Source organism: Myotis daubentonii, chromosome 3 (genome assembly GCF_963259705.1).
Source record: "Myotis daubentonii chromosome 3, mMyoDau2.1, whole genome shotgun sequence".
Classification (NCBI taxonomy): domain Eukaryota; kingdom Metazoa; phylum Chordata; class Mammalia; order Chiroptera; family Vespertilionidae; genus Myotis; species Myotis daubentonii.
Window position 1 is genome coordinate 8567887 of NC_081842.1, and position 26642 is coordinate 8594528.

General features: G+C 60.7%; 1 protein-coding gene across 1 annotated transcript; it reads left to right on the forward strand.

Annotated features, from left to right (window-relative positions):
* The first annotated feature begins 1032 nt into the window (after positions 1-1032).
* Positions 1033-26343, forward strand: PFKL (phosphofructokinase, liver type). Its single transcript, XM_059686598.1, has 22 exons — positions 1033-1178; positions 6935-7008; positions 12172-12249; positions 13020-13209; positions 13950-14115; positions 14606-14650; positions 14900-15008; positions 15250-15345; positions 16072-16164; positions 18149-18274; positions 19176-19240; positions 19679-19742; positions 21266-21412; positions 21751-21821; positions 22489-22576; positions 23136-23288; positions 23687-23851; positions 24218-24279; positions 24508-24619; positions 25236-25335; positions 25414-25519; positions 25813-26343. The coding sequence occupies exons 1-22, from the start codon at positions 1094-1096 to the stop codon at positions 25958-25960; spliced, it is 2343 nt and encodes a 780-aa protein (XP_059542581.1). The 5' UTR covers positions 1033-1093; the 3' UTR covers positions 25961-26343.
* The last annotated feature ends 299 nt before the right edge of the window (positions 26344-26642 follow it).

The window sequence follows — 26642 nt, forward strand, 5'->3', positions numbered from 1 at the left end:
GACAGCACAAGCCTGATGGGTAAACATAGATAAGTATTACATTACATTCATTTATTAAATATATAATATTTATCTATGCACACATAAGCTGTGTGTATATACACACACACACACATATAGAGGTGTATATAGTCTATCTTCCTATGTATGTATAAAGAAAAAGTATGTGTATATATATTTATATGTACATACATACATAGAGAAACAGAGAGGTGTATATACTTTGTCTACTTATTAGGAAAAAGTATGTGTGTGTATATATTTAGAGAATATACACAGGGTTGGGCAAAAATAGGTTTACATTTGTGAGTATGCAAAACAGAGTTTATTCTTGTATTATGTTTAATTATTAATTATTGTATTATTTTCCATCGGAACAACTGTAAACCTACTTTTGCCCGGCCCTGTATCTAGGGAGAAGGGAGAACATATGTAAAAAGAGAACAAATGTGTGTATGTCTGGCTGTGCTAAGGTCAGGCTGCTTCTAACGCCTTGACAAGCTCTAGGGCGGGTTTGGGTTTAACAGCACCTGGACGGTTATGGACTAGACCAGTGATGGTGAACCTATGACACGCGTGTCAGAGGTGACACGCGAACTCATTTTTTTGGTTGATTTTTCTTTGTTAAATAGCATTTAAATATATAAAATAAATATCAAAAATAGAAGTCTTTGTTTTACTATGGTTGCAAATATCAAAAAATGTCTATATGTGACACGGCACCAGAGTTAAGTTAGGGTTTTTCAAAATGCTGGCACGCCAAGCTCAAAAGGTTCGCCATCACTGGAATAGACTTCAATACGCGGACACCTGGGTGAGGTGGAACCGGTTTAGGACCGCGGTTCTCCAAAGTTGCAGATCCCCACGAGCGGGGCTCTGGCTAGTGTGTTGTTGGGGGTTCAGGTGGCCGGCGTGCACCCTGGGGACACCTGCGTCCGCATTCCGAGCGGGGGCGCTGGACGCCTTCCTCGGCCGCTCCGCCGGCGTGGGCAGCGGTGACCTCACACGGGGGCGGGGCCAGGATGGGGCGGAGGCGGGGCCGGGGAGAGCGAGCCGTGAGGGCGGAGAGCGAGCCATCAGTCTCGGCGCCGCCATGGCCACCGTGGACCTGGAGAAGCTGCGGATGTGCGGGGCCGGCAAGGCCATCGGGGTGCTGACCAGCGGCGGCGACGCGCAAGGTAGGCGGGGAGCGGGACCTGGCGCGGGGCGGCGGGCGGGGGCGTCCCCCTGTCCCCGGGCCCCTCCGCGCGCACCCGCCACCCTTCCCGGGACCTGGGGTCAGCGGCTCCCCGTGTCCGCGCGGGGCCTCCGGTCCCCCAGCCTCCCCGGCGCGCCCGGTCGCCCGCGTACGTGCCGCGCGCCACGGCTTCCGCGCTCCGCCCCCTCCTTGCGCGCCCGCCGGAGGTGTGTCCGTGCGCCGGCGTGGCCTGGGGACAGGGCGCGCGGGGCCGGCGCAGGACTGGCCGCTGTCGCCCCTCCTGCCGACCTGGAGACCCCGCGCCCCTTCCCGGTGGCGCCTTTCAGGAGGCCTGTTTCCCTGAAGGCCGTGCTGAGCTGTGCAGGTGCCCGCGTACCTTGAGAGCCGGGCTCTTCCTGGTTCCTGAACCGCGACCTGGGGACATTTCCATTCCCCCAACCAAGGCCTCCAGGGCGGCTCTAACGCCCGCCCACCCCTCCCCATCCATCCATCCGGGCTGGCAGGCGTGGGGTGGCGTGCCTACCCAGAACAGCTCCTCACTCTCCTTTTGAGGCCTAGTGAGGAAGAGGGTACCTTGGGGAGGTGCGCTGTCTGGGGCTTAGGGAGTTTCCTTTAGCTCAGACTCGTTCTCACCCCTGAACAGGGGAAGCCCAATGTGGTGGCCTGCCAAGGTCCTTCGGTTGGGGCCTGGCAGAGCTGAGCTGGTGCCCTGCCTGGGGGAGGGGGGTGTCTATCCCAGCAGCCCCCCTCCTGGCAGCCTGGTCCTGTCCTGCCTACCTTGAGAGCCGGGCTCTGACCTGGGATGGCCAGTTTGGCACCTGTTGTGCTGGGCCATGTGGCTGCACCCTGAACTTTAAAAAAATATATGTTTTTATTGATTTTAGAGAGGAAGGGAGAGAGGAATAGAAACATCAGTGATAAGAGAGAATCATTGACTGGCTCCCTCCTGCACACCCCCTACTGGGGAGGAAGCCCGCAACCCGGGCATGTGCCCTGGCTGGGAATCGTACCTGGGACCTCTTAGTCCATGGGACGATGCTCAATCCACTGAGCCACCACAGCTGGGAATACAGCCTGAACTTCAGGAGAGGCCTTAAGGAGACCAGGGGCAGGACTGCAAGGGATAGAGCCAGCACCCTCAAGCTGCACAGCGGGCTTGACCGGCCTCCCCCCAGATTCGAGTGCAGACACACACCTCCATCCCTTCCTCAGGCCCCCAACTCCCCATTCCCCACTCAGAACAGGGAAGAGGCGTTCACCAGCCAGGGAAGGCAGAACAAATTGGCCTCTGTGTGTGTCCCTGCCTGCCAGGGGCCCTCCTGCAGGTTCAGGTTGAACCCTCAGGGCCTGGCCTGGCTGGCACTCAGCGTGCCTGCACGTCCACGGCCCCTCATGGCCAGAGCACTTGCTGCCGGTTCCTCCCTAGAGCCTGACGAGTGAGGCCGGGCTGGGGTGAGCGGGCTTGGAGGGTGGCCTTGGGGAAGCATCATCCTGTGAGATTAGAGGGGAAAGGACACACCCTGAGAGGGCAGGACCCACCTCGCCAGACAGGCACAGAGGCCCAGGAGGCCCCCAACTCCCACGGCTCTTGCAGGCAGAGTGGTCTCCACCCCAGGCTTCTGTCTGTGCAGTGGAGACAACAGCACCCAAGGGGGTTGGCAGGATAAACGACATGCATTTAGATCAGGGTGTAAAGTCTTAGTTGTGGCCCTGGTGCCTCACACAGAACGGGCAGCGCTTCCTGGACACGGCTGGAGTGTGGCCGTCAGTGCACCTGCTGGCTGGCCTCGTGCTTTTCTCTGCAAGTGTCGCCTCTCCCCCAGAGCCCTGGCAGCCTCCACGCCTCTCCTGTGTGCTCTCTCCAACGTGCAGGTGGTAGCCATGGTTTCTGGTTGGAGCTGCATGGAGGAGGACTGCACAGACGCCCCCAGTTTCGGGCTCTGCAAATCCTGGGAAGAAGGTGTCTGCCTTCCTGGGTCCCATGCCTGTCCTCCTTTGTCCTCTGTGTGGCCTCCCTTGTGGGTGCTGGGCTGACAGCAGCTGGGGTGGATGAAACTTACCTCCCAGGTGCTACAGTCTGCATTGGTCGGAATGTGTGCAAACCAGCCAACCTCACTGAGCGAAGGGCCAGACCTGGGTCCTGGTTGAGCCGACGTTGACCAGCCCTGTGGCCCGGCCCAAGCACTTCCCTTGGGCCTCGGTTTCCCCTTTTGTAAACAGGGAGGAGGAGGCAAGACAGGCCACCTGGCAGGTTCCTTCCAGTCAGCCTGGAAGTGGCGTCCTCTGCCCGCTCAGGGACCTCTCTCTCCTTGTGACCACAGGAAGTGTCAATTGTTCAAAGATATCAGAGGACTTTGCAGAAGGAACTAGAGACATGTAAAATAGCCCGGCTTGTCCACCCTTCCACCCCTCGGTCGCCCCCAGTGGGGCACCCCCTCCCAGCCCCTAAAGAACAGTCAGGACCTGCCTCTTTCTGGTGACCAGTAGGACATTGATGTCCTATACTTGCAGGTGAAGATTTCGCTCCTCGAGTCCCCTCCCATCTCGTATGTCCCAGCCAGGCTCAGTGTCTACATGTCACCTGTCACTTGTAGTGTCCTGCTGAGCCCGGCAGCGTCTCATGATCGCACTCTTGTACGCTGGGAGCTGACTGGGACCAAGTCACTCTGGTTACGTCGTGGACTTTCTCCAACAGGAAGTCATGGGATGCGCCTCCCTGGCCCTCTCGGACGGGCGTGGGGCGTGGGGTGTGGGTCGCATGCCCCTTCAGCCGGCACACCCAGCTACTCCCCTGCCCACTCTTCTCACTGGCCCAGGGTTTATTTTGAGGACAAAAAACAGATGAAAGAGTCATTTAAAATGCCTTTTAAGAAGGCTCCGTACACAGTGAGGTGTACCAGATAATCCATGCCCTCGGGCTGCCGTCTCCATGGCATCCGGTTCTGGGCTGACAGTCGAGAGTTTTCATTTAACATTGTCTGGTTTCACCTCTGAGGGCTGAAAATGTTACCCTAACGCTGGGCTCCCTTGTGTCTGCCGGGCTGGCCAGTGAGATGGCGTTGGCCCCAGGCTGGCCTGTCCAGCTGCTGGCCAAGTCAGGGGTGGGCGACTGGGAAGACATCTGGGTTGGACGGTGGGCTGAGTCCCTGGCCACTGACTCCCACCCCCACCCGCTCTCCTCACCCTGTTCCGGCTGCTGGCCCCCTCCTGCCTGGCAGAGGTGGGGCTTGGACCTTGAGCCTGCAATGGGCGCACAGCGGCCTCACTAGCGAGGTGGCTGGGAGAGGCAGATAGCCTAGAGTGAACCACCTGCTGCCGGCTCAGGGCCCCCTGGGGCGGGGTTGGGGGCGAGAGCAGGAAGCTTTACTGCTGTCTCATCTTCCTCAGTGCCCCCCACCCCACCCGAGAAGGCAGGGGGCCAGGGGAGCCTGCAGCCCTCGAACCCCCCGACCTCAGCTGCAACTTCTGATCCAGGTTCCTGGGGCACCCCAGCTATCTGGGCAGGGGGGTGCCCCCTGGCTCCTGCCCCCAACTTCAGCCTCTGCTATCCTAGTTCCATGCATTTGGGGCACATGAGACATTCACAGTTTCTTCAGAATTGGGGTTCTCTGACTTCACCCCAGTGTGGAAGCTGCGAGTGTGGTCTCTGTGGTCTGCCTGCCCTGGCGTCTGGGTGCCCCACGCCAGGAGCCCTGGGCACTGGATGTGGGGCCGTGGGAGCCTTTGCTGTGGGTGGACACAGGGCGGCTCACTGTGCCCCTGGAGGGGTTGGTGCCCCCATCTGCTGGGGCTCTGGCCGGTCCCCACCCTCCCCCGGAGACCCGAGCTTCTCATCTGTAGATGGGATGGTGCACATGCCTCTCTGCTGCTGTAGGAGCCTGGAGTCCTGAGCCTGCAGGGGCCCTGCCTGTCCACTGGGTCCTCCTGACGTGCTGTGAGGCCCCCTCACGTTGTCTCATTGCTGCTCGCTCCCCTGGGCCCTGCCTCCCGGGCTGGAGACCTGGAGACCAGGGAGAGGGGTGTGACAGGGTAAAGGTTGGGAGTCCTCATCTTGGAGTCACCATGTGGACCACACAGGTGTTGGGACCCTGGAAGCCATGGTGCCCCTGCAGGATGCCCAAGCAGATGGGCACCACCAGCCTCCATGACTTCAGGGACCAGGAAGGCGGGGGGGGGGGGGGGGGTGCCTGGGGGGCCTGGCCACGGGGGCATTTGCATAGGCCTCCAGGGAAAAGGCTTTTGAAAGCTTAGGGTCAGACCACAGGATGAGCCCATGTGCTCTGGCTCGGTGCCAGAGACAAAGGCGGGGTGGGAGGGGGAGGGTTAGCGGGGAGGAGCAGGGAGGTCCTTGGGGAGACCAAGCACGGGTCTCCTGTGATCTGGCCCTGGACGCAGAGTCAGAGGGCGGGACCCTGGGTGGTGACCATTCCTTTTTGTTGTTGTTAATCCTCTCCTCTCCTGAGAATGTTTTTCCCATTAATTTTTAGAGAGAGTGGAAGAAAGGGAGGGAGGGGAGAAACATCTATGTGAGAGAGACACTTCGATTGGTTGCCTCCAGTGTGGGCCCTGACGGGGCAGGGGATGGAACCTGCCACCCAGGTACCCGCCGTTGACCAGGAATTGAACCTGAGACCCTTCAGTCTGTGGGCTGACACTATCCACGGAACCACACCGGCCAGGGTCGTGGCCGTCATTCTTCCTTTCTCTCTGAAGACATAGGGTCCCTGCCTGCCTCTTTTCAGAGCCACAGGTGTCTTGCAGCATGGACTCTCGGTAAAGAAGGTTTTGGTCAGTGTGGGGGCTGGGCCCACTCAGGATGCCCACACTGGGGCCACTGGCTGGGGTAGCTGACCTGGTATGCTCCCGGCCTGTGGCAGCTACAGTCCTGGCTGTTTGGCCACCTGGAGGCCTGTCCCCTGGGCAAGGCCCCAAAGTGCCCTCAAAACATGGGAGGGGGACGGTCACGCAGGCCCACTTCTGGTGCTCTGTGTCTCGCGAAGGGCCTCCCATGAGGGCTTCGTTCAGGCTGCACCTTATGGAGGGGCCGCAGGTGGACACCTCTGCCCTCTGTGGGTCTCGGAACCGGCTGTCGGGGAAGGGGGCTGAGGCTCCTCTGGGCTCGGAGCACCCCACGTGCTGCCTCCTCCAGCACCATGAATGTCCCTTTCCAGGGACCTAATCTGCAGGGGAGTTGCTAGGCACAAGGGCGAGGCTACGGGGACAGGGAAGAGGGGTGGCCACCCCAGCCTGGCAGCTCCCCTGTGTGTGTGCGGGCAGGAGGGCCGGAGTGCCAGCCTGCTCAGCCACACTGCCTGAGGCTGCCGACCCCCCAACACCCCATGCCCTGGGGTCGCTGCCCTCTTCCTGTTTCACGGAGCCCACCCTCGGGGCCTGGGGCAGGGGCTGATGCTCAGGGTGCTCCTGAGCTGTCCCCCCCCCCCCCCCCCGGTCATGTCATAGTGGAGGCTGCGGGGGAGCAGGGGCTGGATGAGGCCTGAAGTGATGGGTGTTTGCACACACCTGGTGCCCACACTCAGGCTGCATGAGGCCCGATGGGAAGTTTCCTGGCTTAACTCTGGGCAGCTTATTTCCGAATGCGCCACAGCTACAATGACGGGTTCACCCTGAGACCTGGGGCTGGACCTCCCACTCCAGCTCGGCACCCCCTGAGGAGGGTGGTCCCGGGCCCTGACATCCGTGCATCTCCACTGACTGTGTCCCCTGCCTCCCTCCCAGGTATGAATGCCGCTGTCAGGGCCGTGACGCGAATGGGCATCTACGTGGGAGCCAAGGTCTTCCTCATCTACGAGGTGAGGCCGGCGGGGTCCGGGCCCCACACTGGTGGGCTTCGTGCTCAGCGGGGAGTGGGGGGGAGGGTGGGGGACACCTCCCTGTCTCACAGTGGTCACTTGTTCAACTTGAGGCTCAGGCCTAGAGGGAGGGGAGGGTGATGAAGAGGCAGAATGGGAGGGAGCCGGCCCCTGCTCTGGGGTGGGGCGAGGAGCCTTCCCCCCAGTCTGGGTGCTTGTGACGTGGAGATAGGAGGGCATAGAGCTGCTGTCCTCCTCCTGTGAGGCCGGGGAGCTCAGCCGCCACCTGTCATCCTCCAGCCCGGTCCCCCTCCTCCCTCCAGCACCCCCGTACCCCTGACACACACACACCGTGTGGATCACCCAGGCAACAACAGCAAACAGCCCCCTTGGACAAGTGGCAGAGTAGTGTTCTCTTTTGTTCTCACCAAATTGGTGCCCCCTTCGCCTCATGCCCCCGCCCCCCATGCCTGTGTCACGTTGGGGCTGACGAGCTCACAGGCACACACGGAGGAATCCTCCATTGTCTTGTGGTTTTCTGGAGACCCCGTGTTATTTTGTTATCACGTTTTAGGCAACCAGAAGCGAACCCCAGCCCCTCTGCTCTCCCGATGCCTCCCTCTTCCCCTGTGGGCTGTCCCTGCCCCTTCCCCTGGCCCCAGGTTGCCCAGGGCCACACCCAGCTCCGGCCGCATGAATGAATGAACAGTTATTTGTAGGCCCCTGCCCCCTGCAGGGCTCCGACCCTCAGCCCAGGACTGGGGGGCTGGGACCCTGCAAAGCCTCAGGTTGTCTTTGGGAAGCAGGTCTCCTCAGAGTCTCAGCTGCTGGGCAGGTGGGGCCCATGCCCTGATGATGGTCTAGAGCAGTGGTTCTCAACCTTCTGGCCCTTTCAATACAGTTCCTCATGTTGTGACCCAACCATAACATTATTTTTGTTGCTACTTCATAACTGTCATGTTGCTACTGTTATGAATTGTCATGTAAATATCTGATATGCAGGATGGTCTGAGGCGACCCCTGTGAAAGGGTCGTTCAACTGCCAAAGGGGTCGCGACCCACAGGTTGAGAACCGCTGGTCTAGAGTCTTCTGGGGAGGCTCTTGGGAGGGGCCTCGGGTTGTGGCCTCCAGACAGGGACAGGTGGGTCCAAGCCCTGCCTGAGGTTGCCCACCTGTGACAGATGTGTTCCTTCACCTCCTTGACCCTCAGTTTCTTCTTCTGTTAAATGAGGGTACCAATTCATTCTTTGTGGGGATTAAGGCACAAAGCTAATGCAGTGCTGTGAGTTAAAGCACTTTTCACAGCCGACAGCGAGAAGGGCTCCGTGAACAGGAATGGCTTTTATTCACCCAGGAGTCCAAACTGGACCCGTGGGCTCAAAGTTGACACAGGAGAGCTGCCAGCAGTGCACTTGGCCTGCAGCCAGCTCTGGGCTGCCTGGGCGCCTGCCCTGGGGGTGGGGAAGGGAGAAGTGACACTAAGTGGGTAGAGGTGTGCAAGAGACATTTTATTTTAAAAAATATTTTTATTGATTTCAGAGAGGAAGGGAGAGGGATAGAGAGATAGAAACATCAATGATGAGAGAGAATCATTGATCGGCTGCCTCCTGCACGTCCCACCCGTGATTGAGCCCACAACCTGGGCATGTGGCCTGACTGGAATCGAATCGTGACCTCTGGTTCATAGGTTACTCTCAACCACTGAGCCACGTTGGCTGGGTGAGAGAGACATTTTAGAAGGTTCCAAGGCTAGAAGAGGAGGGTTGTGAGACTTCTTTGTAAATAATTTTTTAAAAAAATTTTCAATTACAATTGACATACAATATTATATTAGTTCCAGGTGTAGAGCAGGAGTGATTAGACATTTATATAACCTATGAAATGACCACCCTGGTAAAGCGACCCATCTGACACCATATGTAGTTATCACAATATTGTCTTCTGAGTCTGCACTTGTGGAGGTGGTTGGGTGGTGCTTTGATGTGGTCTGAAGCTATCCACTGGGTGCGCTAGCTCGGGGCTGCCTGGGAGGTCAGGCCAAGGTCAGCCACTGCCCATGTCCTGCTTGGGAACCCCCAGCTTGAGTTACAAAATAATCTGCAGACGGCTGCTACTTGTGCTGGGCTTGGAGGTGCTTGGGAGAGGCCAACTGTGCACCAAGGCTGCCTGCAGCTAGTGCCTAGCCTGGGGCCACTTAGCAAGTAGTATGCCTAGGCCAAATGCTGCTTGTTTGAGAGATTTTAGGAAATCTGAAGCACGAGCCAAGACAGGCCATTTGTATGGAAAAGTCACTGGAAGTGACTTCAGAGGGCCTGAAAGTTGGGTGGGGTGGGGTCGTAGGGAATCACCAGGGTGGGGTGAACAATGTTAACCAGGTTGATGGAGACTCAGATATGCTGCCTGTCTGCTGGCTCTGTGGTCAGGGGGCTCAGCAAAGGAACAATGGCTTCTGCCAGCACTTATGTTGTGGAGAAAGCTGCCTTTGTCCAGCCCTGGATGGACAATTCAGTCCCCTCACCCCCATCCCCCGTATGTACTGGTGCCTTTTGAGCTGCTGCTCTAACCACTGAGCAAGCCAGCCAGGGCACCCTCCTGATTTTCAGCCTCCACATCTGGGTGTGGGACCAGCATTCAGCATCTCCACCCCTCCTACCAGTCTTGATGTGGCTTTTTCTCTATATCTTTAATTGGAGGACTTCTGTTCAGCTGGGTTTCAGGCAGTTCTGAATGATGGTGGCTCTGTCGTTTGGTTGTAATTTTGCTGTGGTTGTGGGAGGAGGCGAGGACCACATTTGCCTTTGCCGCCATCTTGACCGGAAGCTGTCATCTCTGTCCTCTGCCTTCTGAATTCAGCAGAAGTGGCATTCTGGAGCTTACAGGGCCACCCCAAAAGACGCCTGAAACCCCCTCCCAGGTCTCTTAGAATGGATGTTGTGGGGGCAGCCAGGTGCCCTAGAAGCCCAGCTGCTCTGAGGCGGCCATGCTGAGCGTAGCCCAGGCTGACCATTCGGAGCCGCCTGCTCAGTTCCTGTTGTTCATGCCATCTTAGCCCAGGCGCATGGTTTGGAGGCTGGGAAGCCCATGATCTGCCGTCTGCAAGGTGCAGAGCCACGAAAGCTGGTGGTACAAGCCCCGTTCCCAGTCTGATTCCGAGGCCTGGGAACCACGATCGATTGCCGCTGTCCCAGCTCCAGCAGAGCTGTGTGTGGGGGACTTGGATTCGAGCTGGTACGCAGTGGCCAGGGGCCAGGCTGGCGCTGTGCTCTGGCTCTGTGCCTGGCCCTGGGTTTTGCAGACTGAGACCTGCCTGTTTTGTAGCTGCTTGCTCCAGACAGTGCCTGCTGTGGCTTTTCAGGTCATTTTCCTGTTTTTCTATGCTGGGCTGGTGGTGGCAGGGCTGGCTCATATCCTTGTGGCCAAATTCCTGACCAAAGGATCGGGGAGGGAAGGAAGGGAAGGAAGGGAAGGACATAGCCTGGCCTAAGCCATGGAAGGTAGCTTGGTGGTCCCCAGCCTGGGGGTCTCACTCCTCCTGTGGCCCTGCGAACCTTCCCCTAATTTTGGTTCCTGGAAGAATGGGCAACTGCCCTGCAAAACTCCGGCTGGGCTGTGGGGCTGGTGAGGGAACCTGTTATGTCCTGAGTTGAAGAAATATTCCTCCCTGGGACTTCCCTGCACTCTTTCCTGTGTAGTGCTGCACCTCCACCCCAGGGGTGGGAGCATTTGCCCCAGACTGCCTCCGGGGCCTCGCTGCCCAGGACCCTACAGGCATAGGTGACAGAACAAGGTGGGACAGCTAAAGGGAGGAGGCAGAGGGGAGGTAGATGCCCAGAGCCAAGCTGGGCTCTAGCCCCAAGCAGGGGCAGTGGCTCATCTACTACTTCAGTGGGGGGACTGGAGGACTGCCTGGAGGAGGCGGCCCTGCTCATCTCAGCATGGTGGTGCCCTGTCTTTTCACCATTAATAAAATGCCCCTGTCCTCTATCCAGACTGTATAAAGAACTCCTACTGATAAGGAAGGAGTAGTCATGTGACAGAAAACCGACAGGGCACCTGACCAAGTACTTCTCACAGACGTGGTCCAGATGATCAGTGGCTTATGTCATAGACACACAGCAAGTGGCCTGGCCGGTGTGGCTCAGTGGTTGAGCATCGGCCCTTGACTCATGCACCAAGAGGTCACTGGTTCGATTCCCAGTCAGGGCACATGCCTGGATTGCAGGCTTGATCCTTAGTAGGGGGCATGCAGGAGGCAGCCAATTGATGTTTCTCTTTTATCAATGTTTCTATTTCTCTCTCCCTCTCCCTCTTTCTCTAAAAATCAATAAAAACATTTTTTTTAAAAAGAAAAACAGTAAGTGGTCACTAGGGAAATTTAATACACAACCAACTGCAGGGACCCACATGCAGACCCCGGGATGAAGACGAGCACGGCTGGCACTGAGGGCTGGAGCACAGAAGCCCGGCTGTGTGGCTGGCGGGTGAGGAGGTCAGCACAGCACAGCGGGCGCCACCTGAGCCTCTGGTAGCTGCTCAGGCACCCAGCTCTCAGGAGCCCTCTCGCAGGAGATGTGTGCGTCCTTAGCAGCCTCATTTCTAATAGCCTTAAGCTGGAGACCTTCCCCATGTCCGTCATCGGTGGGCGGACCATGACTGGGGCACACACAGCGGCCTGGGGCACAGAGCGAGCTGAGACACGGCTGTGCACGGCGATGCGGGGCCTCGGAGACGCCAGGTTGAGTTAGAGCCAGACACACAGAGCAGACGCTGCTGTCACTTCTACATGTAATCGATGCCCGGAGGAGGCAGGACAGCGGGTTCCTCCGGGGGGGGTGGTCTTGGAAGGGCAGAGCGCTGCTGGGCACTCACCAGGTGGGCCACCTGTGACGGGAGCGCATTGCCCTTGAGTCACACTCTGTAACAAGTAGCTTCTCAGCTCTGCAGAGGTTCCGGGAGGCCCACCTGGTGCCCTGGCCTCTCCCCTTGACTGTTGGCCACCCCCAGCTTCATCATCCAAGGCCCTGGGGCCTCGTGGTCAGGACCCAGGAGCCTGCTTCCTGCCGGATGGGGTGTTGGCCGGGTTCCCAGCCCCCTGCTCGTGGACAAGGGTGCTGTCCGGCTGCTGTGGGTGCCTGCCTCATGCCTGTGCTCCTCGGTTTCAGGGCTACGAGGGCCTCGTGGAAGGAGGTGAGAACATCAAGCCAGCCAACTGGCTCAGCGTCTCTAACATCATCCAGCTGGTAAGGCCTGCCGTGAGCCCTTTCCACCTGTGAGCACGTGTGTGCGCACACAGACACAGAGACAGACACGCAGACGCACACAGAGACTATGCACAGAAGCGTCCCCGTCCCCCAGGGGCTGGCTCAGGCTCACCAAGTCGTCTGGCTGCCGTGGGTTGTGGAGTGGCAATGGCCCTGGGGCGCCTCCACCACAAGAGCTCACTCTCAGCTCCAGCTAAGGGTGCAGGGAGGAGGGGATGCTGGACACGGCCTGGCGTGGCATCTGAGTAGCCTCCCCTTCGTCACCACTCTGACCCACCCAGTGGCCAAGGCCCAGGTTTCCCTCCAGCTGACTGGGCAGGGGCGGGCACCTTGCTGGGCCAGGACTCCTAGGAGTGGTGGTTTTGGAATCATGTCTCTGTGGGGAGACCCTCATCCTCCCACAGAGCTGGGACAGGGGTGCAGGCCTTGTCACCTGTTCACCCCAGGCCAGCTGGTGACACCCGGCGTATTCAAGTGGCCAGTCATTATCACGAGCCACAAATGGGTCGGTGGGCGCAGTGGGCAGGGGGCCTGCTCACTTGGTTACCCTTTTTGAACTTCCCAAGACTGACAGGTGGATATTCTCCTCCTGGTATGTTCCCCGGGGAGGGGGACCCCGGCCCAGGCTTCTGGAGGAGGCCCTGGACTTCACCCTCTCAGTTCTGCAGGGTCCACCGTCCCCCCCACACCCCCCAGCACAGGTCCCTTCTGCTGCCTTGTTGGTCAAGGCTCCCCTCTCCTTTGCACAGGGTGGCACCATCATCGGCAGTGCCCGCTGCAAGGCCTTTACCACGCGGGAGGGGCGCCTGGCAGCCGCTTACAACCTGGTCCATCGCGGCATCACCAACTTGTGCGTCATAGGTGGGGATGGCAGCCTCACGGGCGCCAACATCTTCCGCAGCGAGTGGGGCAGCCTGCTGGAGGAGCTGGTGAAGGAAGGTGGGTCAGCGGCCAGAGCCGGCTGGCAGGGGAGTCAGGCACGGGGTGGGGGTGGGGGGGCGGCTCGGAGGCCTCACTGCCTGCCTCGCTGCTGGTGGCAGTGGGATAGGCAGGACGAGGGGAGGCGGGGAGACGCTGCCTGGCTGCTGGCTGGAGGAGTGGGCCTGGCCCAGCCCAAGGTCAGGTGACCCTGGGCAACTGCAGAAGCTGTCGGCTGGGTTTGGCTGGTAGTGAGGTCAGTGTTTGAGCCGGAGCCCCTGGAGCCCAGCATCAGGGACCCCCAGGCAGGGTGGACAGCAGTCCCAGGCTGACTCACCCCACGCTGTGTGGACAAGTCTTGTCTGTAATTGATTCCGGACATGGGTTACGGACGTTGTCGTAGTTTGCAGAAGTGTAAGAGTTAACGTTTGATAACACCCAAAGACACATAGCTGCAAGGTTGCCAGTTGGAAAGCCCGCTTGGAGTTCAGTCTGTGCCGCTCGTGTGGAGCCTGGAAGTGGGGTGCGGTCACCCTAAGACTGCCCTGGAGGTCTCCTGCTCAGGGTGATGAGTCTACACAGCTTTAGGGGTTCAGTGGCCCCTCCCCTCTTGGGAGTCCCACTGCAGGACCTGGGTAGGGGGAGCTGAGCCTGGGCACCTTACTGGGCCACACTGCCTGGTGGACGGGGGTGAGAGGTGGGGTTTCTTGCCCCCATCGTGGCCAGTGGGGCCTCAGCTGGCCTCCGCTGCTCCTCCCCAGGCAAGATCTCAGAGAGCACGGCTCAGACCTACTCCCACCTGAACATCGCTGGGCTGGTGGGCTCCATCGACAATGACTTCTGTGGCACCGACATGACCATCGGCACGGACTCGGCCCTGCACCGCATCATGGAGGTCATTGACGCCATCACCACCACCGCCCAGAGGTGAGCGAGGCCCGCAGCCCCCACTGGCCCGGCCAGGCTGCCAGGCGGGCAAGCGAGGCGGGCAGGCTGGGGATCCTGTCCTCCTGGGAGGGGCGAGGCCGCCCTCTGCAGGGTCAGCAGGGGCCCTGGGGATTGGCACATCCCCAGGGGGGTCATCCGACTGCCGCTGGCCAGTGACGACCAGGCCCGGGCAAGGGAAATGGCCTTCAGCCCTCGGAGCAGAGGTCAGTGAAAACCAGCACGAAGGCGGGTCAGGAACCCAAGGCCACATTTTGCTCAGACACGTGACCACCATGGGAATAAGGAGAGTGGTCGGTCCTGTTGCTCTGGTGTCCAGTGTCGCCGGGCACTCCTGAGGGGACTGGTCTGCTGGAGCGTGGCTTGGCCCCTGGGCTCGAGGGAGGCTGGTTCTGCTGGCCTGTGAGGCAGGCCGTGCAGCTCAGTTCCCAGAGGCTCGACACTGACCTTTCTCTCTGTTCGGTGCCCACAGCCACCAGAGGACGTTTGTGCTGGAGGTGATGGGGCGGCATTGCGGGTAAGGGGGTCCTGCCATCTAGGGGTGCAGGGGCGATGGGGAGCAGGAGCCAGGGTGTGGCGCCTCCATGGCCCCTGGCACAGGGCAGGTGCTCATCTAACACTGGGTGTGCGCTGGGGGGTGGGAGTCTGTCTCTGGGGCTGGATGCAGGGAGGACAAAGGAGGTGAGGCTCAGGGGACTCGGGTCTGGGGCCCGGGGCCCGGGGTGCTGGGTCCAGCCCTGAGCAGGTGGCCCCTCCGCTCCTCTAGGTACCTGGCCCTGGTATCCGCCCTGGCCTCTGGGGCCGACTGGCTGTTCATCCCCGAGGCGCCCCCTGAGGACGGCTGGGAGAACTGCATGTGCGAGAGGCTCGGCCAAGTGAGTGGGAAGGGCGTGCTCACTTGTACCATTTGCCTCGTCTCCCTTTTTCCCTTGCTGCCCCCCAATTCCCAAGCCTGTGGCAAGGACCCCCCACCTGCTTCTCCCCGCCTCCAGGAGGGCCACAGGGTCCCTGTCGGCCGCTCCTCACCGGGGGGTGGTCCCTGCGGTGTGGACCCCTGGGAGGTGGGTGTCGGGACAGGTGTCTGAGGTTGCTGAGCTCCGGATGTCTCTGACCCAGACCCGAAGCCGAGGGTCCCGGCTGAACATCATCATCATCGCCGAGGGCGCCATCGACCGCAACGGGAAGCCCATCACCTCCCGCTACGTGAAGGACGTGAGTGCAGGAGGGGCCCCAGAGCGGCCTGGATCGTGTGGGTGGGAGAGGGGTGGGGCTCAGCGGGTCGGGCTCCCTTTATCTCTGTCCCCAAGCATCTGCTGGGTTCCTTCCCCTCCTGGAGCGCTTCCTCAGTGACAACAGATGTGTGTGGGGGGTGCCTGGGCCCCCTAAGAAGTCCTGGCCCCAGAGGCCAAGGTTTCCCCCACACCTGTTGGGTGTCCCCGCCCACTGGCTGCTTTTCACTGACCTCTGCTCTTAAGGCCGAAGGCCATTTCCCTTGCCTGGGCCTGGCCGTCACCAACCAGCCGCAGCCTTCATTCAGACATATTCCCTGCAGGCCAGGCCCGCCTGGGACTCCATGTCCACACACTCACACGGGTAACATAAATACACACACGTGGAAACACATCCAGACACTCACATGGAAACACATAGAGACATACACCCTATATATGGAAATAACACCCACACACTCACATGGAAACGTATACAGAGAAACACACACTCGTGTAGCCAGAAACACATCCACACATAGAAACACACGTACACAGAAACACATCTGTGGGCATGAACCCTGGGCTGGCTCTTTGAGGACCCTGACATGCCAGAATCCCTGAGGCCTGGTGGGGAGGGGCAGGGACCAGGGCTTGGGGTCTGTGGGTGGTGAGACAGTGGAGGTGGGCAGCGAACCCAGGGACTCCCTTATTCTCTCCCAATGAGCAGCTGGTGGTCCAGAGGCTGGGCTTTGACACGCGTGTGACCGTGCTGGGCCACGTGCAGAGGGGAGGGACCCCCTCGGCCTTCGACCGCATCCTGGTAGGTGGGCCTTTGCTCTGGTCCCAGTGTGATGGGCGTCGGAGGGGGCGTGCATGTGTGGTGTGTGCGAACATCTCCTCACTGTGCCGGTGCTCATGGGTGAGACCGAGGTGTGGCCCCTCCGTTTCTCTGTGGGGGAAACGCAGACCTGGGTGGGGACCTTGCCTCCGGGCCAGCCCGTCCCTGCCCCATGAGTCAGCAGCTCCCGGCCCTCCTGGGAACTGCTGTGGCAGGTCCCGGGGGGAGGAGGGCAGGGTGGCAGGGGCCAGGCCTGCGCAGGGTCCTCCGGGGTCCGAGTCTGGTGGTTCCGAGTCCAGTCCATAGCATAGTTCCTATCCGGGGGGCACTGAGGCGCTGGGGAGTGGGGGGATTGGAGGGTGGGGAGGGAGGGGGGCTGGAGTATGGCCTGAGGGTGCTATTGTCATTCTGATTACTGCTGGGCCCCTCTTGTCCTCTGCAAAGTGGGAATCTAGTTGTAGATGATGGAGACAGGGCCTGGCCAGGGGCAGCCCCATGGGTGGTAACGAGCCTGTATGCGAGGGCTGGGCCCCTGTGCTGGCATGAGGCTGGATCGCCTGCTCTGACCCTCGGAGAGCTGAGGCCGCTCTACTGCCCTGAGCAGCCCATGGCCTCCTCAGTCCCCCACAGAGCAGTGGGGACACTGGCCTCAGAGGGCCTTGCCCACCTGGCCAGGCACCTCTGCACTCTATGCGAGGCCTTGGGGACAGTCTCCTGAGGGGTCTGGGACATAAGGGCCAGGCGCCCACCCTCCACCAAGCCTGGGCAGCAGAGATGGCCGGGGTGGGTCCGGGGCCTCCCCGGCTTGCAGGAGAGCAGGCCGGCTGCCGTTTCGTGGGAGCCTGTGGGAGACACGAGCGAGATGCCTGGGTCAGAGGCGAAGGGCAGTTTGTTCTCGCAGCCAGAGCGGCGGCATTGTTCACTGGTCCCTGAGCCAGTTCTTTAGGGTGACACCTGCACACACACTGTGTCGAGTTACAGGGGAGACGCCTGAGCTCAGGGAACCCCAGTCTTCCCGAACGAGCTACAGCATGGTGCTCTGAGGGGGACAGGCACTTCCTTCTGTGGCCGTTACTAAAACAAACCCGCGCAGGTGGAGACTTGCTCCCAGGACGTGCAGAAATCCAGAGACCCGGGCTCTGTCTGCGGGAGCAGCAGGAGGCGGGACCAGCCTGCCGTTCTCCCTGAGCAGAGCTCAGCCTCGCTTTCTTGCACACCTGTCTGTCTGTCCCTGTTGGCTGGGCCAGGACCTGCATTTGTGATTCGTCCCCATGGAGGACAGCCCCTACGTCAGCGGTTCTCAACCTATGGGTCGCGACCCCTTTGGGGGGTCGAACGACCCTTTCACAGGGGTCGCCTAAGACCATCGGAAAACACATATATAATTACATCTTGCTTTTGTGATTAATCACGATGCTTTAATTATGTTCAATTTGTAACAATGAAATTGGGGGTCACCACACCATGAGGAACTGTATGAAAGGGTCACGGCATGAGGAAGGTTGAGAACCACTGCCTACATGGTTTAGCTGGCCCAGCCCACCAGCCCGTGTTCATCATTTACACGCACACAGGAAAGCCCTGACATACAGGAGCCCCCTCAGAAACCTCGTCATGGTAGAAAGAACCCTGGAAACCTGGCTCCGTGAAGCGGTGTCTGGATGGGCTGTTGTGAATGGTGGTCATACTAAGTCACTGTTTGTCGCCATTTGTTCTAGAAGCTTTGGCCAGTGTGTGTTTTGGGGGGGAGCTCTGAAAATTGAGGGTTTGTACATGGTGTGGGGGCTGGCTCAGTGTGGCCCTCAGAGCGGAGAAGGGCCAAGCAAGTCTGCATGTACATGCGTGTGCATGTGTGTGTGCACATGCCGGTATCTGTGTGCATGTGTGTGTGCACGTGCCTGTGTCTGTGTGCGTGTGCACTCTGAGGGTGGGCTGCACCTGCCTGAGCCCCACTCCTCCCCCTCAGAGCAGCAAGATGGGCATGGAGGCGGTGATGGCGCTGCTGGAGGGCACACCTGACACCCCGGCCTGCGTGGTCAGCCTGTCAGGGAACCAGTCTGTACGGCTGCCCCTCATGGAGTGCGTGCAGGTGGTGAGTATACGGCCTGGGGTCTCTCTGGCTCTCCCCTCCCCCCAGAGCTACCTGTCCTTCCAGGCCTCTCAGGGCTCCAGCAGTCTGCCCGCACAGCCCCTTCCCAGCCTCGCCTCCTCATGTGTCACATGTCCCGGCTGTCTGGGTGTGCGCCCCATCCCCCCCAAGCGGGCCTCAGGGTGTCTGAAGCCTGCAGTCCTGGGGAGGGGAATGAGCATGTCCACAGCGTGGGACGAGCCCTGAGAGAGGGGGGAGCTAAGCTGAGGTCACTTAGCTTCCCAGAGCCAGCGGCCATGGACCCACCTTGCAAACTGGGTGGTTGGGGTAGGCATTTGGGGCAAAGATGGGAGGGAGGAGGAGTGGGTGGCCGGAGCCACTGGGTAAATTCTGGCAGACGGTGTGGGGACATTCAATGTGGCTGGAGCAGGGGCCACTGGAAGAGAGAGTGGGAGGTGAGAGCAGAGAGGCTGAGAGGCTGGGTGTGGGGATCTCGCCCTGGCTCCACAGGTTTGGGGGGCCCTGCAGCCAGGGGAGGGTGGGGTAAGAGGGCACATGAGTGGGAGACTGGGCCTCCCTGAGGCTTCTCTTGAAAGAACCTCCTGCCATGATTTCCACCAGCTCTGCTGCTGAGCAGGCTGGGCATTGGCTGTGGGCCTGGGGGCCAGATGGGCCTCAGCCTTCATTCCCTGGTGGGGCCCCAGGGGCTGAGGAGGAGCGAGGGTGGCCAGGGAGGACCATTGGCCAGGCCAGGTAGGGCCCACTCGGCCTCGGCCAGCTTTCCTGATTGCTGGCCTTGGCAGTGACCGCTGCTGGGCAGGCCTGGGACAGGCCCACCGAGCCAGGTGGCGGCTGTGTATGCTCCAGGCTCCTCCTGCAGTCTGTGCTTGTCCTTTTCTTTAAGACAAAGGAGGTGCAGAAGGCCATGGATGAGAAGAGGTTTGACGAGGCCATCCAGCTCCGTGGCAGGTGAGAGCCGCATGGGCTGGCTCCACGCAGACTCCTGGCAGCTTGCACACAGCCAGCCCCTGACATGCGGGACATCAGGGCTGTAGAGATGGCCTCTGCATCGCCTGAGACCCTTCCTCCCACGCGTGTGTGGCCGAGCAGTCTGCAGTTAGCCACGGGGCCTCAGTGGTCCCTGCGGAGGGAAGCAGGCAGGCTGTGGGGTGGGGTGGGCTGGAGCTGCCCACTCCGGGCAGGTTGGATGTGGGTCCTGGCTTAGCTGAGAGGCATTGCGTGTTTTATGGGGTCTTCCACCGTCCAGTGATGGCATCCGGCCCAGGTTTGGGGCAACAAGAGAGAGGAGGTGGGGTGCACCATGGGCTGTGGCTGGGGGCTCTGGCTGGGGGCTGGGAGTGGGCTGTGGGTGTGGGCTTCATGGTGCATGTCCGGCTTTCGTTCCAGGAGCTTTGAGAACAATTGGAACATTTACAAGCTGCTTGCACACCAGAAGGTCTCCAAAGAGAAGGTGAGGTGGTGTGAGCCGCAGAGCCTGCGGGGTCAGGGTCTGTCCATGGGGAGCAGAGCTCCGAGCTGACTCAGCTGGGCTGGGCCCCTCCCTCCTGTGTGGGGTCTGAACTGTGAGCTGGGAGGGTCAGGCTCGGCCTCTGCTGGACCAGCAGATGTCAGACAGCCAGTGTCCGGGCCTGGGGATTATGGTGGCCAGTTGCTTACCAGACAGTTGCAAGAAATTAAGTCAGGCCTGTAGACTTAGCTCAGGAGAAAAGGGATCCAACATTCATGAGCCCCTTCAAGACAACTACAAACCTGGGGAATGGCCTCTCCTCAAGATGAGGATGACAGCAGGACTTGTTTCTGAAGTCCTGGGGGGCAAGGACAGGGTCCCCTTAACACAGTGTTGGAGGGTGGGGTCCTGGATCTGCTGCCCTGGGAGCCTCGGCCAGGGGGGGCCGACACAGGGAGTGGCAGCTGCCTCTCGGCAGAGGCCGTGGGGTGGGTAAATGCTGTGGCCATTGTCACTAACGTCACCGATTTGAGGGCACCCCTGCAGAGTGTGTCTAGCCTGGGGAGCGCCTCACCCTCTCTGCATCTCCTTCCCGGTCCATCTCTCCAGGCCCCACACAGCAGAGGGGGCTGCAGTCCCCTCCCGGAACTGGCTGGGGTGTGCCCCCCTCTGGGGCAACGGGACGCTACCAGGGCCACTGGAGCCGCACTGCCTGGCGAAACCCTGGCCACATGTGGCCACAGAGCACTGGGCATGAGGCCGCGTTCCCAGGACGGTGTGGGAGATGGATGTGAAATAGCCTGTCAATAATTTCTTCCTTTTTTTTTTTTTTAATAAAACATTTGTGTTTTGTTTTTTTTAAATATATTTTTATTGATTTCAGAGAGGAAGGAAGAGGGAGAGTTAGAAACATCAGTGATGAGAGAGAATCATTGATCGGCTGCCTCCTGCAAACCCCCCACTGGGGATCGAGCCCACAACCTGGGCATGTGCCCTTGACTGGAATAGAATCTGGGACCTTTCATTTCTCAGGCCTTCTATCCACTGAGCCAAACCGGTTTCGGCTGTTAGTAATTTCTTATGTCGATTCCAGGTTGAGGTGATACTATTTTGGCTAGATCAGGTTAAATTAGCCCGAGTAGTGTCACCTGCTTCTTTGTACTTAACGAGGCCTTTCTCTCTGCTTCTGTACCACTCACCAAGGACTTTGAGGTGCTGGATGCTGACCCCTGAGTGTGGGGTGATAGCCGAGGCTTCGGGCAGGAGTGGACTCTGGCCCGAACCCTCCCTGCTGCCACCACAGGGGCTCTAGCCCCCTAGTGACCACATCCTGCTAATGCCTGTGGCCGGGCCTGCAGGTTCTGAGCGCGGCCTGCACTGCGGCCTTTTTGCTCTTCAGCTCGTGGCGCCCTGAGGACAGATCCGTGTCACTCCTGGGGGGCCTGGTGGCTCTCGTTGACCTTTGTGTGGTCAGCCGTCTCTCCCAGCCCAAGCTCATGCTCTTGTCTCTGTCCCCTTCTCTGAAGACCCAGTTCTCCCTGGCCATCCTGAACGTGGGGGCCCCGGCGGCTGGCATGAACGCGGCCGTGCGCTCGGCGGTGCGTTCCGGCATTTCCCAGGGTCACACGGTGTATGTGGTGCACGACGGCTTTGAAGGCCTGGCCAAGGGTCAGGTAGGTGCCAGGTGGTGGGTGTCCTGGTCATTGGCTGATTTTTACCCCCCTGACTCCCCCCCTTCCCCAGCTTGCTTACAAACAAACCAGGGGCTCTGGATGCCGAAACACAGGGATTGGCCAACTCAGGCCCATGAAGAAGATAGATCAGAGGATGAGGGCGAGGGGTGAGCTCCCGGGGAGGGGAATGGGTCCAGGCCGGCTGCCTGGGCTAGGCTCCCGGGACCCTGCTCTGTTCCCCTGTGGGCATGCTGCCCCTGGGCACACGTCCGTCACCTGAGATGGAATCCGCGAGCACCTCTGGCCTGTCCCCTTGAAGCTGTGCCTCCCTCCTGCAGGTGCAAGAGGTGGGCTGGCACGATGTGGCCGGCTGGCTGGGGCGTGGAGGCTCCATGCTGGGCACCAAGAGGTGAGTGGCTGGCAGCTGGCCGCCATGGGTGGCTGGGAGATCAGAGTGTAAACTCAGCGGGGAGAATGGGGGCTGCAAGGGGAAACCCACCCTGGGCCCTGGGCTAGGTCCCCCTCTGGCTGGTGACCTGCCAGGGCATGCTATGCAGTGGTTCTCAACCTTCTAGCCCTTTCAATACAGTTCCTCATGTTGTGACCCAACCATAAATTTATTCTCGTTGCTACTTCATAACTGTAATGTTGCTACTGTTATGAATCGTGATGTAAATATCTGATGTGCAGGATGGTGTTAGGCGACCCCTGTGAAAGGGTCGTTCGACCGCCAAAGGGGTCACGACCCACAGGTTGAGAACCACTGTGAGCCTCCGGCCTGGGCTTCCTGGTTGAGGGCTCACCTGGGTCACCTGCGCAGGGGAAGGCTGCTGGGCGGCCCACGTCTGCTAAGAGCTCACCTAGGCCACAGGGGGGAGGGGCTCCTCCATCACCTGACAAGTGCCTGGCAGGGGCACTGGCGGGCCCCGTGCCCCATATGCCTCAGGCACGGAGCCTCTGCTTCCGCCTGTAACCAGGTCAGGCGCAGGTCAGACGCAGGTCAGTGCAGTGTGTGCACTTCCGGCCTGGTGGTCTGTGCATACACCGAGTGTTCGTCTCACTGTCTCCCACTGCAGGACGCTGCCCAAGAGCTACATGGAGAAAATCGTGGAAAACATTCGCAAGTACAACATCCACGCCCTGCTGGTCATCGGAGGCTTCGAGGTGAGGCTGCCGCAGGGGTGCTGCCTGGGGTGCTGAGGTGGCTCTTCCAGGAACCCCGTGTGCAGGGAGGTTCTTGGCAGGGTCTTGGTTTGGGGAGGGTTTTTACCTTAAGGCTTCGCAGTTCAGATGAAAGCTGGCAGCCCAGGCGCTGGGGTGGGGGGAGCAGGACGAGGGGGGGGGGGAGCAGGGCAGCTGTGGCTGAAGGACAGGGAGCAGTTCGCAGTCTGGCCCCTGAGGTGGGGGTGGGGCGCTCTGGGCAGGAGGCCTGTGTGGTGGCCGTGCACGGGGTGGTCTTAGGTGGACTTTGAGCAGTGGGCACCGCCGTGTGACCCGGGTGCTGGCAGCCCTCGTGACTGGCAGATGCTCTTGCTTTCCCCGGAGGAGCCTGAGCCCCCTGCAGACTGCAGGGAGTGGACGGGGTCCGGGCAGGCCCTGCCGGCCTCCTTCCTGTCCTCCCTGGGCCCCACTTTCCCTGGCCCAAGGGGCTGCAGAGCTCCTGGGTGGGGCCCGTCCCCCGGCCCCAGCCCAGCCTCTCTGGTCCTGCGCCCCGCCCCCACAGGCCTACGAGGGGGTGCTGCAGCTGGTGGAGGCGCGCGGCTCCTATGAGGAGCTGTGCATCGTCATGTGCGTCATCCCAGCCACCATCAGCAACAACGTGCCCGGCACAGACTTCAGCCTGGGCTCCGACACCGCCGTCAACGCCGCCATGGAGGTAGGGAGGGCCTCCTGGTCCAGACCCCAGGAACCTAGGCGTTTTATTTCCTTTTGCTCGATTCTCTATTTAACGTGACAATTCTCTTTCACACGCTGAACTGTTCCGAGTTAGGGTTATTGTGTCACATTATCCTTGGCATCCAAGGCCACAGTTCACAGTGACCTACACCGGCCGCAGTGACCCTGCTTGCAGGTCAGGGAAGACCTCTTAGCGAGTCCCTGGCCTCACCTAGTAGAAGCCAGTGGTGCTCCTGTCGTCCCCAGGGCACGTGGGGCGTGGGACTGCCCTGGCCTCCTGTGACCCTCAGTCAGCTCTGGGGGGAGACCTGGTCTCCGCAGCATAGCGGGTTCCAGCTGCCCACTGGGGAGGACGCTGACCACCCCTGGCCCCCCCAGAGCTGTGACCGAATCAAGCAGTCGGCCTCGGGGACCAAGCGCCGGGTGTTCATCGTGGAGACTATGGGCGGCTACTGTGGCTACCTGGCCACCGTGACCGGCATCGCCGTGGGGGCCGACGCCGCCTACATCTTCGAGGACCCTTTTAACATCCAAGACTTAAAGGTGAGCTGAGCCTCAGCCTCCTCCTTCCGCAGGGCTGAGCAGGTCCCCTTCTGGTGCAGAGGCTGGGCCCGGCCAGGCGGGGCTCACTGCCGGTGAGGGGGCCTGGCCGTGACCCTGCACCCTTTCCTCCTGCGTCTCCCACTTTGTGTCCATGTTGTGGCTCCCGTGGCCTCATGGCCCAACCGATACCTCTCAGCGCCCTCTGCCACCTGCAGGCCCCGGGTCCCCCCATCACCCCTGGTCACATTGGCTCCAGCTGTCAGCCAGCCTGGAATATTCCTGCCCAGACAGCCTGCCTTCTGGCTGCAGCGGGGCAGTGATGGCTGCTGCCCCGGCCCCGGCTCACCGTGTCACTCACTCCTGCAGGCCAATGTGGAGCACATGACGGAGAAGATGAAGACGGAGATCCAGAGGGGCCTGGTGCTGCGGTGAGGCCGCGGGTGGGCCTGGGCCCCGGCTGGGGGAGGGTCGGCCCAAGCCTCGCGAGGCAGGTGCTTCCAGACCCTGGCTGTGGGTCAACAAGGTGGAAGTGGCCTTGGAGAGGGGTGGGTGGGGTCAGTGTTCCCAGGGGCCCGTGGCCTGGCTCAGCAGGCTCAGCAGTGAGCGAGGCCTGAGCCGGCCCCCACTTCACTCAGGCCCCCTCTTCCTCTCCCCAGAAACGAGAAATGCCACGATCACTACACCACGGAGTTCCTGTACAACCTCTACTCCTCCGAGGGGAAGGGCATTTTCGACTGCAGGACCAATGTCCTGGGCCACCTGCAGCAGGTAGGGCGTGGGGAGCGCGGCCCCTGGCCCCCTGCCTCCCTCTGCACCTGGGCGAGGGGTCAGGACACAGCAGGATGAGACCTTCCTTTATGCACATCTTTGTGGAGCAGGTCATTGGCTGCTTCGTCCTCACTCCCCTGGCAAAGTGCTCATCATCTTCAGGTGGGGAGACCACACTCCTGTCTGCGGAGGCCTCCCCACCAGCTAGGAAGGGCCAGGGCCAGGGCCCCTGTGGTCACCTCCATGCCATATCCTCACCCTGCATTAGCCTCCTAGCGGCCCTGCAAGGAGCTGGAGCTGTGGGGTTTCCCAGCCCGATGTGAGGGCTGTGTGCACCCCGAGGCTGCTCTCCCCTGGGGGTTCCTGGCTCACGGGGACCTATCTGCTGCCACATGCATAGTCCCACAAAGTCATCCCATCTGGTGACTAGTTAGCCCACTGCCTTGGCCTCTCGAAGTGGCTTTTAGGCCAGATTTGAGGTGGAAGAGGGACAGGGGTGCTGCAGGCAGGGGTATTGTGTGAGAGCTCACCTGAGGTCACAGCGGGGCCAGTTGTGGGACTTGTGGGGACTAGGCCTGCCTCGGCTGGCCGGTAGTCTCACGCACTGTGTCTGCAGGGCGGGGCTCCAACCCCATTCGACCGGAACTACGGGACCAAGCTGGGGGTGAAGGCCATGCTCTGGATGTCCGAGAAGCTTCGGGCCGTCTACCGCAACGGTACGTAGGGTGGCGGCTCGGCGGACCGCGCCTCGGCCAGGCCCTGGGGGTGGCTGCAGCACATGCCTGTGTCCACAGGGCGGGTGTTCGCCAACGCCCCCGACTCGGCCTGCGTGATTGGCCTTAAGAAGAAGGCGGTGGCCTTCAGCCCTGTCACCGAGCTCAAGAAGGACACTGACTTTGAGTGAGTCCCTCCGAAGTGAGGGTGGACCCCGGGGCCCTGACTTCCCCGGGCTGGTGTGCTGGGACAGGGGAGGGTTGGGGTGTGCCAGCCGGACTGTCAGGTCCGAATGCACAGGCTTCCCACTCTGCCCCTGGTGCTGAGCCCGTCCTGGGTGCAGGCCCCGGAGGGCCACCACTGCCAGGGGCCACTCATGTCGGGGGCTGGGCAGGGTCCAGGGTTCAGAGGAGGGGGTGTGGTCCCGGGTCGGGCTCTGGCCAAGGAGGTGCCCTGACCCCGGTCCCACCCGGCCCCAGGCACCGCATGCCCCGGGAGCAGTGGTGGCTGAACCTGCGGCTGATGCTGAAGATGCTGGCGCACTACCGCATCAGCATGGCCGACTACGTGTCCGGGGAGCTGGAGCACGTCACCCGCCGCACCCTGAGCATCGACAAGGGCTTCTGAGGCCGCCCCGCCCTCCCGCCAGGCTGCTGCCCCTGGCGCCTGCGGGCAGGCGGGCAGTGGGCAGGCTGTGGCCTCTCAGCCTTGCCCTGGGGGATCATGGCCCCATCCTCCAGGACAGAGCACCCCGGGTACCACCTTCCATTCCAGGGGGACACGGGACGTCCTAGCTTGGACAACACTGTCCTTCCTCCTTGGACCCCTGCATGGTCCTGAGTCTTTCCACACGGTGGCCCTCGCCCTCACCGGCCCTTGGGGTCCAGCGCCATCTGTGTGCCAAGGGGGTCTGTCCCCAGGGGCCTTGCTGTGACCCTGCTCCTGTGCACTGGACACTGGCTGAGCAGAGCCTGCCATCTTTTGTAGGAATAAACTCACCTGACAGTGGACGCTCCATCTCTGCAGAGCAGGGCCCGTGGGACTGGAGGGAGGTCGGGCCTGATGGTGGTCGGCAACCGGTTGGCTCGGGGCTGTCCTGTGGCTCCAGGGCCAGTCGGGGTCTTGGAGACATGCACCCTCTTCCCAGGACCCACACTCGCTTCCCAGACCAGCAGGCTCCTCTGCCGATGGGGTGACCTGAGCCTCCACTGGCCCTGTCCTGAGCCCCTCATCTCTGTCCTAAGGGGTGACCTGACACCCCTCAGCCTTGTTCCGAGGGGTGACCTGTGTGCCCCCAGCCGTCCTAAAG

Coding starts and splice junctions, on each gene's coding strand:
- PFKL (XM_059686598.1), top strand. CDS start 1,094: ATGGCCACCGTGGACCTGGAGAAGCTGCGGATGTGCGGGGCCGGCAAG. Junction 1,179..6,934: donor CAGCGGCGGCGACGCGCAAG/GTAGGCGGGGAG, acceptor CCTCCCTCCCAG/GTATGAATGCCGCTGTCAGG. Junction 13,210..13,949: donor GGAGGAGCTGGTGAAGGAAG/GTGGGTCAGCGG, acceptor GCTCCTCCCCAG/GCAAGATCTCAGAGAGCACG.